Here is a 13,521-nt window from a genome sequence, read left to right on the forward strand (position 1 = left end):
GAAGGGGGAAAAAAGGGCGGTGTGGGGAGAGAGGGAGAGGGAGAGAGAGAGAGGGAAGGGAAAAGTTTTGCGGAGGAGCAGGCGAGGCAGGGCCGGAGCTGAGCGCGGCGGAGCCCCCGCACCCTCCGCCCGCCCCATGGCTTTATAAAGGGCTGCTCCCCGGGGGGGGCTGCCGGGGGGGCTGAGCGCCTGCTCTGCGCTTCTACAGACAGCTTGGATTCGTTTTTTTTTTTGTATTTTTTTAAAATAATTTTTTTCTTCATCCTCCTTTCGAGCTGTCCCGAGCTGGTGGCCCGCTTAGTTTAGTTCATTTTTTTTTTTTTTTTTTTTTGGGGGGGGGAGCATGGATACGCACACGCGGTGGAAAAGGCGCAGTTGGATACGGAGCTGCTCGGTGCCCGCTGCGCTGCTGCTCTTGGGTGCCCTGTCCCTCGGCCGGGCAGGTAAGGGGGGTTCCCGAGCCCCCCCAAAAGCTGCGGGGGTCGTGGGGGAGTGGGAAACGGGGGGGGGGGGGGGGGGATTTGGTGCGGGGCAAAACCCTCTCGGCTTTCCTTCCTCCCTGTGCGTTCCAGCTTTAAAAAGGAGAGAGAAAAAAAAATAGATAAAAAAAAAAGAAGGAAAAACCACCCAACAAAACCCACCCAACCTCCTTTAGCTGCCCGAATCTCTGAATGCCATTTGTCAGGGGGCCCGTAAAAGGGGAAAAAACTTAAAACAATTCTTTATTCGCCTTCCTTGGAGCAAGAGCCGCCTCTTGCCGGGCTGCTTTTTTCCGGAGGAAAAGTCGGGGATGAGTTTCTGGAGGCTCTGCCTCTTTCTCTCTCGCCGTGGATATATATGTGAATGTATATTTAGTCCCCTGGAAACCTCCGGGCTTGCGTAGTTCCTCCTCCTTGAGGAGCAGAAAGTTTTTTTTTGTCCCGCAGGAATCCGCTCTCCCTCCGCACATCAAAGCTCGGGACACAAAAGCTTTGGAGCCGCCCGGGGACCCCAAAGCTCGCTGCCCCTTCCCCAACCTCAATCCCGCAGGGTTTGCCCCTAAAACCGGGGCTGAGTGCAGCAGGAGGAAGCTCTGAGCTTCCAGATGTGCAGCAGCACAGAAAACCACTGGAATGTCATTTTTTTTTCCCTCCCCTCCTAATGGTGCAGAAGAGAGACTGAACACATTTCTGCTTCCCTTTGGGGCCGTGCAGTTTTGTTTCCAAAGCCCTGCTTCCCAAATTTCTGCCTTCTGGGAAATGCCAGGGCGGGGGGAATCACGGAATATCCTTTTGTGGGGTGCTGGAGGAGTTTCCTGGGTGTTTGCAGAGCGTTTTCCCGGTTTGTGGTGGACACTCAGAGGCATCGAGCTCTGTTTGTGTTGGATTTCAGGGCAGGATTTGTTGGCCGAGGCGAGTTTTGAAATCTGCAAAGTTAAAACTCGAGTTCTTCAGGGTAACTTGAGAAGCCGAGAAGTGCCCTGAAGAGCTGGGCTGTCTGGGATTCAGCTTCCCTGCCCGAATTCAGTGGTTTTTGCAGGGTTTGTTTGAGTGTTAGCAGTGGGATTCTCTGTGTCAAAGCAGCGGGATCGCCAATTATTTTCATTTCTGGCCTTTCCAAATGACCTTAAGGAAGAAGAGGTGGGCGTTGGAGGAATGCTTCCATTAAGGTTTTGCTTGTGGAGGCTGAGCAGGGTGGAAAAAACTCAATGGATAAAATGTCCTGAACGTGCCTGCAGGGAAATGAGGGGCCAGTGGGAGATCCCCGAGTTCGGGATCGGGATATTGGAGGGCTGGAATGCCAGCAGCTCCTCTTGTCAGGCTCGGGTACTTTGTATCAGCTGAAAATTGAATTTTCACCAGACCACTCTGTTCCAAAGGAAAACCAACAATTTATTCCTTTCACTCGTGGCTGTGCTGATGCTTTAACACTCCCAGAGCATCCCCAGGCATTTCCCCGTCTGTGTTTGTCCTCCAGACAATCCCAAACCGCTTTTGGGAGTTCCCAGGTGACTTTGGGACCAGTTTTGGGGGCAGCTGCCGGGGCAGAGGACGGCTGGGAGCTTTTGTGGGGCCAGCGTGCAGCTCTGGGGAATGACTCTTGTGGTGAAAGGCTTTGAGTTTTCCTAATGAGCCGCCTAATAGGACATCAAATCATTTGGGTGAGGGAGGAGCCAGACTGGGGCTGCTGATGGCATTGACTAATGGTCTTGATGGCTTTTTTTCGTTTTTTTTTTTTAATTTTTCCACGTTGTCTCTGGTTTTATTGCAGCTCAGAGCGTGTGTTAGTTTCAGGATAGTTGGTTTCTCTGTGTGGAGAGGTGAAATTTCCCTGTAATCTGTGGGATGGCACCTGGCACAGAGGATTTCCAGCAAATAACAGGGAAATAACAATGTCAAAGCTGCCTCCCACCACTGCCCATCCAGCTCAGATTTTCCCATATTTGCACAGATGATGTCACACCAAAATCAAACCCACAGACAAAGCTGGAACCCCTCTCTGCTCTTACAAATCCCTGTAAAAACCAAATCGGGTTTCTGGGTGAAACTTTTGGACGCAGCAATTTCCTTTAGTGGCAAAGAGTAATGAGGATCCAAACTAAAATAAAAATGCTGGAAATTATGTTGTATCCTGTTACCTTGGCTCTTCCCCAGTCACCTAAACGAGCTAAAAAAATCTTTATCCAGGCAGTTAAAAGACAGGATTATTTCAATACTTTGCCAGTCAAAAGTGTTGATATTGTTTTACAAGAAGAAATCTGACTTTATGGGTCTGGAATGGGTGGCAGTTCCAATTTTCCCCTGTAAAAGCTGGATCATGCTGTCAGTGCACTGCCAGGTTGCAATGGGAGTTTGGAAGTTAAAGACACTCGGCTGTGGGAGCAGCCTGGCCAGGGGACAGCAGAGGGGACAGCGGAGGGGACAGCAGAGGGGACAGCAGAGGGGACAGCGGAGGTCTTGTCTTGTTCTTCCAGGGGCAGGAGGAAAACTGTGCTGAGCATTCCCTGATTTCAGGGAGTTCCTTCAAATTTGGGAATGGGAGGAATCCCATTCCAAATCCCATTCCGAATCCCATTTCCAATCCCATTCCAAGTCCCATTTCCAATCCCGTTTCCATTTCCATTCCCATTTCCATTCCCAATCCCATTTCCATTCCCATTCCCAACCCCATTCCAAACCCCATTTCCAGCCCCATTTCCATTTCCATTCCCAACTCTATTTCCCTTCCCATTTCCAACTTCACTTCCAATCCCACTCCAAATCCCACTCCAAATCCCATTTCCAGCCCCATTCCCAACCCCATTCCCAGCCCCATTTCACCTCTTTGGGGTATCTCTAAGGCAACACCCTCTGGGGAGTTGCTGGTTTTTAGTGTGCACACAGGGACAGCAGTGAGGACTCACCTGGCTCTGACCAAAACATGTTTTTAATAGCAAGTTTAAATTAAAAAAGCTGCCTTGGTGTTGTTTTTAGTGTTCATTGTGTGCCCTAGGAGAAATCAGGGGGGGGCTGGAAAGGGGTTGTGAATCCTTATTTTAAGTGGGTGTTGTCCCTGCCCTTTAGGATCTGGAATTGGAGATGGATTTTTCAGGTTTTCAGCACTGCAGGGCTTGTGCTGATGTCTCTCGGAGCTGAGGGGGTCTCAAATATCTGCTCTCCCCACTCTGGGTGCTGCAGGAGTGGAGATGGGACACCCGTGATTTAATTTGAGTTAATTTGGGTTCTTTGCCCTGAGTGTGGCTGCAGCAAGGGGTCAGCACAGAACCCCTGGGGTTGGAAAAGATTCCCAAATCCTGAGCACCCTCAGGTAAACACCAGCAAACCACAGCTTTCATTCTGAAGGAGATTTTCCATTTTTCCCATTTTGTGGCTGTCCCAGAGGCCCTGAGTGGCACAGAGATGTCCCTGTCACCCTTGGCAGTGCCCGGCTGCTTTCCCTGTGCCCTGAGCTGTGCTCAGCTCCTGGTGCTGTCTGTCCATCCCTGTCCCCCTGTCCCCAGGGCAGGATCTGCATTCACACCTGCTTTGAGTTAGGTTGGATTTCTGCCCCGAGCCAGAGGAGCAGCGGGAATTGCTGTGGGACAGCGTGCAGTGGCATTTAGGGATGTTTTGAGTTTTGTCTGGACTTCAGGAAAAATCTGGGAAGGCATTCCAGGAAACTGCTCTTCACTCCGAAGGGTTTATCTGCTGGGCAGTTAAAATTGGCCCTTCGTTCTTTCAGTAATTACGTTTTGTGTCCTGATTCCTGGAGCTTCTGGATCTGGGAGCTGGGGGTGCTCTGGGTGGATGGATGGATGATGGATGGATGGATGGATGGATGGATGGATGGATGGATGGATGATGGATGGATGCAGGGATGGATGGATGATGGATGGATGGATGATGATGGATGATGGATGGATGGATGGATGGATGGATGGATGGATGGATGGATGATGGATGGATGGATGATGGATGGATGGATGATGGATGGATGGATGATGATGGATGATGGATGGATGGATGGATGGATGGATGGATGGATGGATGGATGATGGATGGATGGATGGATGGATGGATGGATGGATGGATGGATGGATGGATGATGGATGATGGATGGATGGATGGATGGATGGATGATGAATGGATGGATGGATGGATGGATGGATGGATGGATGGATGGATGGATGGATGGATGAATGGATGGATGATGGATGGATGGATGGATGGAGGGATGGATGATGGATGGATGGATGGATGGATGATGGATGGATGGATGGATGGATGGATGGATGGATGGATGGATGAATGGATGGATGATGGATGGATGGATGGATGGATGGATGGATGGATGGATGGATGGATGGATGGATGGATGATGGATGGATGGATGATGATGGATGATGGATGGATGGATGGATGGATGGATGGATGGATGGATGGATGATGGATGGATGGATGATGGATGGATGGATGATGATGGATGATGGATGGATGGATGGATGGATGGATGGATGGATGGATGGATGGATGGATGGATGGATGGATGGATGGATGGATGGATGGATGGATGGATGGATGGATGGATGATGGATGGATGGATGGATGGATGATGGATGGATGATGGATGGATGGATGGATGGATGATGGATGGATGGATGGATGATGGATGGATGATGAATGGATGGATGGATGGATGGATGGATGGATGGATGGATGGATGGATGGATGGATGGATGGCAGGCAGTGCCTCTGGAAATGTGGAAACCTGCAGGGAGCAAAGAGCTGGGAATGCTTTCACAGAAATTTCGGGGCTCTCTGGCCCTTTCAAACCTGGCCTTGGACACTTCCAAGGATCCAGGGGAGCCACAGCTGTGCCAGGACCTCCTCACCCTCAGAGCCAGGAACTCCTTCCCAACATCCACTCCAAACCTTCCTTCTGTCACTTTAAAGCCATTCCCTCATCCAAAACCCCTCACAAATTTTGTTTTCAACACTTGAAAGGGCTCTGAGACCCTTTGGGAGGAGCAGCTCCGTTTAGAGCTGGTGCTTTGCTCTCATGGGAATTCACTTTAAAGTGAGCAGCCCCCAGACGGGGGAAACCAGGATAAATCTGGATTCCATCCCCTCTGTTTTTTATTTGCTCACCTCTCCTTTTGCCTGCTGAGTTTAGCTGGAGTTTGATCCTCAGGTTGTTCTAGAAAATGGATCATTTGGCAGAGAAAAGTATAAATTATTGTATAAAGAGTACAAAATATTGTATAAAGAGTGTAAAACATTGCATGGCAGAGTATCAAATATTGTTTGGGTCCTGTGCAAAGCATGGGTGTCAGTTTGTAATACCCAGATTTTGGTGAATGGGAAGTGCTGGTTAAAGTGAGAAGAATTCTCTGGGAAATAAAGTGAATCCCCTTTTCTTTTCCCTCCTCTCTTCCTTGGGAAAAGTTTCTTCACTTCCAGCCTGGCCTCATTTTATATCAAATATTTCACTCTTCCTACTAAATTTGATGTGATTGGGACTGAATTTTCAGTCCTTAAAAACACAAGAAAACATTTTGTGTGAAACAAAGCAACACCGAGGATGGGAAGAATGAGCAAAACCAGGGGAACAAAAAAAAAAATGAAAAAGAAAAGGTTGAGACATGAAAGAATGGAAACATTTTGTTGAAATCTAATGTTATGTGGAAAAAATTGGGTTGGCAACGTGGTATAATTAAGCACTGGTTACTGTTGGCAAGTCCCAAGGCTCCTGAAATTCAGCCTAGCACTGGCTGGAGCATCCAAATGATGTCGTGGTTGCTCTGTGGACGTGTCTGGAAAATCTGTGGAACTAAAATAAATAAATGAAGGAACTACACAAAAGGCATTTTTGAGGTCGGTTGCTCCAAGTCTGGGCTCTTTTTTTTTTTTTCTTTTTTTTTTTTTTTTTCCAGAAGCCAAGAGGATTCTTAACATCATCTGGAAGCTCTCACAATGATGAGATGTCATTTTTTAAAAGGAGGAAAGTTGTATTAATGTATTTACAACAGAGTTTTTCTTTGAGTTTGTGTAATAAGCCTGAGAGAAAAAGGAGACTTTGGGGATGAGCGAGTGGAAAAGCTGCATCAGGGCTCACCCCTGAGCTCTGCTGTGGATTTTGTCCCAGCCCTCGGGCAAAACCCTGGATTTCCCATGGCCTGGGGGCTGATCCTGCATCCCTGTGGGGAGCCTGGCCCTGAGGGGATGCTTGAACACGATTTTATTGCTGATGTGCCAATAAAATCTGGGTTTTCAAGCAGCTCCAGGAGTCTCTTTCCATCCCTGTGCCTGAGGTTCTGTTGGTGGTTGATTCTTTCTACTTTAAAAATGCTTTTCCTCCTTGGGATGTTTTTTTTCCTGTTGGGCATCCCCAGTGCTCCTCATCCAGCAAATGCAGGAGGTTATTTGGATTTTGTGTTTTGATTTGGACAGGTTTTTTACAGATTATACCAAGAGCACCGTGCTGTTCTGTTGGCTACTCTCACAATCCTTTGAACTAGATCTAGAAAGGAAATTTGGAGCAGAAGATCACTTGGGCAGCCACAAAGAAACCCTTAAGTTTACTGGAAAAAAATCCCCTTTTTGGGGTGCAAATGGAAGGGAGATGTGCTGGATGGTGATGAACTGGAGTTCATCTTTAATAATGGTTTCTTACTTTACAAACACTTTTCTTCCTTGGAATATTTTTTCTTTTCCTGTTGGGCATCCCCAGTGTCCCTTCTCCAGCAAATCCAGGAGGTTATTTGGATTTTGGCTTTAGATTTGGGACAGGTTTTTTACAGATTATACCAAGAGCACCGTGCTGTTCTGTTGGCTACTCTCAGAATCCGTTGAATTAGATCTACAAAGGAAATTTGGAGCAGAAGATCACTTGGGCAGCCCCAAAAAACTCCCTTAATTTTACTGGAAAAAAAACCCTTTTTTGGGGTGCAAATGGAAGGGGATGTGCTGGATGGTGATGAACTGGAGTTCATCTTTAAAAATGTTTTTTACTTTACAAACACTTTCCTTCCTTGGAAAATTTTTTTTCCTGTTGGGCATCCCCAGTGCCCCTCACCCAGCAAATGCAGGAGGTTATTTGGATTTTGTATTTCAATTTGGACAGGTTTTTTACAGATTATACCAAGAGCACCATGCTGTTCTGTTGGCTACACTCAGAATATTTTGAATTAGATAGAGGAAAATTTCCTGTAGAGGAAATTTGGAGCTGTTTTCCTAAAGAGGGATGTGCTGGATGTTTGGTGGCCTCTCCTTCTCCTTCAGCTCGATGAACACTGGAATTATTTTACCTTCAATTTATATTTTATACATTTATTATTCATTTTATTTCTTAGACAGATGGCTAACACATATTTGCCTAAATCTCCCTGTCAGCTGGCAGATCCCTGCCTGCATCCAGCTGTGCATCTGCAGCCAGGGCCACAGGAATCCTTTCAGAATAAATAAAGCCAAAAGTGGTTCCTGGGCTCAGCTTTTCACCAAACTGCTTCCAGGCCTTTTTTCCCCTTCTCTTTCTGCTCCAAGCTGCAAAGGAGGGGAGTTTGCAGCGCTCAGGAAGGAGCTGGGTTGGGAAGGAGAGGTCACTGAGGGAGTCACTGATCATCACTGTCACATTTGGAACCAGGTTTTGTGTTCCTTGTGCCTGTCAGCTGGAGCTGCTGAGGAAATTCAGCAAGGAGCCTGAGCTCATCAGCCTGGCTGGCCTCTCCTCCTCTGCTTTTCCTCCCTCCACCCCCTTTTTTTTTGTTTCCAAGACAATACTGGAGTAAGAATTCACTGCAGCCGAATTCCTGGAGATGCCACTCCAGTTTCCCAGGATCTCTCATCCTCCTGCAGCGTTTTACACTGGGAATTTTCTTGCTGCAGCTCATTCAGCTCTCAAATATGAATTAAGCAGTGAGTTTGTGGGATTTTATTTTATTTTTTCTCCCGTGCTGGATGTGCTGGAATGAGATACCTACTGTGTGTGCTCTTGTGTGCTGCAGGGGAGAGATCTGCTCCGAGGGCTGTGGTTCACCAGCTGAATAATGCAAGCATTGTTTGGGTGCCCTTATTTCCAGCTTGCACCATTAAAAGTGAATAGAAAGGTCAAGGAGATGAGTCACAGTGAACACAAGTGTCATTCTGCTCAGGAGAAATGGGAAAAAGGAGAGAAAAAGGAGCTTCCAGGCGAGGTGTTCCAGCTGGTGCCAGCCCTGGACTGGCAGGGAAAACGAGAGGAAATCTTGGCTGGGATCTGCTGGACTGTCCAAGACCCTAAAAACCCCAGGAATTCCTTCCCAATAACCACTCCAAACCTCCCTTCTGGGCTGGAGCTGGGCTCTGGCAGCTGGAGCTGCAGTGGGAAATCCAGGGGATGCTCTGGAGAAGTTGCTGGGAACATCCAGGGGATGCTCTGGGGAAGTTTGGCTCTGTTTGGAACATCCAGGGGATGCTCTGGAGAAGTTGGGCTCTGTTTGGAACATCCAGGGGATGCTCTGGAGAAGTTGGGCTCTGTTTGGAACATCCAGGGGATGCTCTGGAGAAGTTGGGCTCCATGTTGGGCTTGGAAATCCAACCTCTGCCCTGGGGAGGGCTGGCAGCTCTGGCTCTCCTGTGCAGCCGCTGGCACCCAGAAGGAAACAATTCCTCCAAATCTAGCTGGACATTCCTTCTGCTCATCCAGAACCACCTCTCCTCAGCTCTCAGAGCCAGGGTGGGATGAAGGTGCTCTTGGAGAGGGATTTGGGCCTGGAAACAGTTTGGTGAAAAGCTGAGCCCAGGAACCACTTTTGGCTTTATTTATTCTGAAAGGATTCCTGTGGCCCTGGCTGCAGATGCACAGCTGGATGCAGGCAGGGATCTGCCAGCTGCCAGGGAGATTTAGGCAAATATGTGTTAATGATTTGTCTAAGAAATGAATGGAATAAAAAATGTATAAAATATAAATTGAAGGTAAGATAATTCCAGTGTTCATCGAGCTGAAGGAGAGGCCACAGGGAAAGGACAAGGGGGAAGGGATTTGAACAGCCAGGGGGACAATGGGAGGGAATTGTTCCCTGTGGGGATGTTTCAGCCCTGGCCCAGGGTGACCAAAGCAGCTGTGGCTGCCCCTGGGTCCCTGGAAGTGTCCAAGGCCAGCTTGGAGTGACCTGGGATAGTGAAAGATGTCCCTGGATGAGCTTTAAGGACCCAAACCACTGTGATTCCATGGTTATCCCTGAAATTCCCCAGGATTTGGAGGGGTGGGGTCCCCATCTCTCCCTGCAGCAGCCCAGGGAAGGCCTGGAGCAGAGCTGGGCACAGCCCCATGCCATGGCCTCCCCTCCCCTCTCCAAATGCCCCCTTGTAAATTCAACTTTTTGAATTTCCTGCCCAAATCCTGCCCCAAGAAGCCCCAGGCAGCTGGGGAAGCACTGGCAGGGCCCTGGCAAGGGGAATGTGGCTGAGGAGCTGTGCCAAGGGGGTGCCATGGGCTGGGGACCTGGCCACAGCTTTTCCCTTGGGTTGCAGCTGGAATCGCAGCAGTGGCCAGGGCACAGAAGGAATTCAGGGCTTGTTAATGCCTTTTTAACAGGGCAGGGTTTAAACCCTGGGCTCCTGTACCTGTGGGTTTCCTTTTTTACACCCTCCTGTGGGTTTATCAGTTTGGCCCATTGCTGTTCCCTGTCCTGCCAAGGAAACAGCCCCAGTGGTTTGGGATCGTGGTGTGCTGCCACAGACTCCCCTGCACACTGCCCTGCTCTCCTTTGGGCTTCTGGCAGCATTTGAGCCCTGAAAAGTACAGGGGAATATTGAAATTTTTGATTTCCAGCCACTGGATTTTTCAGTTCTGAAATCACTGTGCTGGTGTGAAAGAGACATTCCTCTGAAAAAGAGAGAAAGCTTCAGAATCCTGATTTATTCTGCACATTCAGAACACACCTTCAGCAGGGAGCCAAGGCCAGCCCTGCTCCTTGTCCCTCTAATGGGGGCTAATTTCCATAAACAACTTTGCAAATGAATTTTGCCCCCTTCAGCTTTGATCCCAGGTGGCCCAAAATTCCACCAGAATTCCAGTGGGTATCAAATGTCTGGGAACTGGGACTGGTTTGCTGGTGAGGCCACAGAATCATGGAATGGTTTGGGCTGGGAGGGACAGGGGAGTGGTGCTGACCAAGGGCCTGGTTTGGGGTGAAACATTGGGATTGTGCTGGTATTCCATGGAGATTAGGATTTAGGTATTCCATGGAAATTTAGGGAGATAGTGGGAGCAGAGCTGACCAAGGACTGGAGCTGATTTTGGGGGGGGGGGCTGAGCCTGGTTGTGGGGTGAAACCTTGGGATTGTGCTGGCACTCTGTGGAAATTTGGGATTTCTGCAGAGAGATGGTGGTGGGAGCAGAGCTGACCGAGGGCTGGAGCTGATTTTGGGGAGCTGAGCCTGGTTTGGGGTAAAATATTGGATTGTGCTGGTATTCCGTGGAAATTTGGGATTTCTGCAGAGATTTCTCAGGGAGAAGGTGGGAGCAGAGCTGCACGAGGGCTGGGGCTGATTTTGAGGAGCTGAGGCTGGTTTGGGGTAAAATATTGGATTGTGCTGGTATTCCGTGGAAATTTGGGATTTCTGCAGAGAGATGATGGTGGGAGCAGATCTGCCCGAGGGCTGGAGCTGATTTTTGGGAGCTGAGGTGTGAAATATTGATTTGTGCTGGTATTCCATGGAGATTTAGGATTTCTGCAGAAGGATGGGGGGGTTGGATATGGTGGGAGCAGAGCTGACCAAGGGCTGGAGCTGATTTTAGGGGGGCTGAGCCTGGTTGTGGGGTGAAACACTGGGATTCTGCTGGTATTCCATGGAAATTTGGGATTCCTGCAGAGATTTCTCAGGGAGATGGTGGGAGCAGAGCTGGTTGAGGGCTGGAGATGATTTTGGAAGGGCTGAGCCTGGTTTGGGGTGAAACATTGGGATTGTGCTGGTGTTCCATGGAAATCTGGGATTTCTGCAGAGGAATGAGGGGGTTGGATATGGTGGGAGCAGAGCTGGGGTGTGATTCCATGGGAGAAGCCTTGAAGCAGGGCACAAACCTCCCTGGAAATGCCCCTTGGAGGGTTTTCATTGGGAAATACGAGGCTGGCCGTGCCTCAAACACAGACCTGCTGCCTGGGGGCTGCTCAGGGCGTCCCTGCAAGGACCAGCTCTGGTTTCCAAAGCTCACCCTGATGTTCTCCTCATTCCCTGTCTGTGGGGACAGGCAGGGCGGGTCCCCAGTGGTGTCTGTGCTCCAGGAGAGGCAGCAGGGCTGGCAGGGAAGGGGATTTCTCCCCCTGGCACTCGGGATCCGATGGAAAAGTGCGAGGAATGAATGTTCTCTCAGCAGGGCTGGCCGGGACGGGGAGAGGCACATTATCACGTCCTGAGCACTTGGGGGGAGAAAGTGCCTCACTCTGCCTCTCTCAAACGTTTAAATTAAAACAATCTGGCTTTTCTGCAGCTCTTGGATGCTTTCCCTGCTGACCTCAGGAGCTGGGATGGGAGGAGGAGCCAACAGACCCGAACTGGCTCTGGGTTGTTGTTTTTTTTTTTTTATTTTGGTTTTTGATTTTTTGGTTTTTGATTTTTTTTTCCCCTCCAAGTCCTGAATCCCTGCAGGATGCAGAAGAGCAAAACAATGAGGGCTGTATCTGCTCTGCAAACACGCATTTTTTCCCAGTGCTCTGCAATTAGGGAGCTGTATCAGGCAGCTGGGAGGCTGCAGGGAGCAGCACAGGCTTTTCCAAGCAGACTGGGAAAGGCTGGGCAGGATCAGCCCTAAAACACAGCAGCAAAGCCAGGGTGCTCCAGAGCCTTTGACACCATCCCTGAGGGTGGTGGGGATTGAGGGTTTTCAGGATGAGGGAAGAGATGGGAATCTTGACTTTATGTTTTAGAAGGTTGATATATTATATTATATTATATTATATTATATTATATTATATTATATTATATTATATTATATTATATTATATTATATTATATTATATTATATTATATTATATTATATTATATTATATTATATTTATCATATAATACTATATCATATTATATTATATCATACTATGTCATATTATATCATATTATATCATATCATATTATATTATATATTACATTATACTATATTATATTATATATTACATTACATTATATTATATTCTATCATATAATATATTATATTATACTATATTATAATTACAATATTATATATTACATTATACTATATCATATCATACTATATCATATTATATAATATATAATATATCATATATCATATCATATCATAAGAAAATGATATATTAGAACTATACTAAAGAGAAAGGAGACATCAGAAGGTTAGCAAAGAATGAATAATAAAAGCTCGTAATTACTCACAATCTCAACACAACTAAGCCATAATTAGTCATTAAATAAAAGCAATTCACGTCAAACCAATCAAAAATACACTTGTTAATGAACCATCTCCCAGCCACATCCTACAACCATTAAATAATTATTGTTTGCATTTCTTTGCTGAGACTTCCCAGCTTCTCAAAAGAAAAATCCTAGCAGAAGGATTTTCATAAAATATGTCAGTGACACCTAAGGATGCTGAGTCCTTCATCCCCAAATTCCCAGCCCAAATTCCCAGCTGTGCTCTCTGTGCTGGGAGCTCTGCTTGGACTCTGGTCCTGAAGGTCTTTTCCAGCCTCAGTGACTCTGAAATTCATCCCAGGGCTCTGCTCTGACCCTCTGAGGCTCAGGCTCAGTTTTGTCCTGGCCCGGGGCCCCTGGCTGGGCAGAAATGGGAAATTTTTGGCTCCCTGGCTGTGCCTCAGGCTCTTGCAGCACTGCCCTGGTCCACGTGGAGCTGGGGTGGATCCAGGGCTGGGAGCAGCCTCTGCTGGGTTTGGGAATTTGGGAGGGAAGGAGCAGAGCAGCATCGCTCCTGAATTACAAAACTTTCCTCCATCTCCTCCTGCTGCTGCTCTCTCTGCTGGCCCTCCATGGAAATTTAGGATTTCTGCAGGAATCCTCTCTGCACTGCCCAGTTTAAACACAAGTTCAAGGTGTT

General features: G+C 47.9%; 1 protein-coding gene across 1 annotated transcript in view; it reads left to right on the forward strand.

Moving 5' to 3' along the window:
- Window positions 1–343: 343 nt before the first annotated feature.
- The window catches only part of COL5A1 (collagen type V alpha 1 chain), a 133,991-nt gene continuing 120,813 nt past the window's right edge, over window positions 344–13,521 (forward strand). Inside the window, exon 1 of the mRNA XM_066562709.1 lies at window positions 344–443. Within this exon, the coding sequence (XP_066418806.1) occupies window positions 344–443 (100 nt within the window). The remainder of the gene's footprint in view (window positions 444–13,521) is intronic.

This window comes from Molothrus aeneus, chromosome 19 (genome assembly GCF_037042795.1).
Source record: "Molothrus aeneus isolate 106 chromosome 19, BPBGC_Maene_1.0, whole genome shotgun sequence".
In the NCBI taxonomy this organism is placed as follows: domain Eukaryota; kingdom Metazoa; phylum Chordata; class Aves; order Passeriformes; family Icteridae; genus Molothrus; species Molothrus aeneus.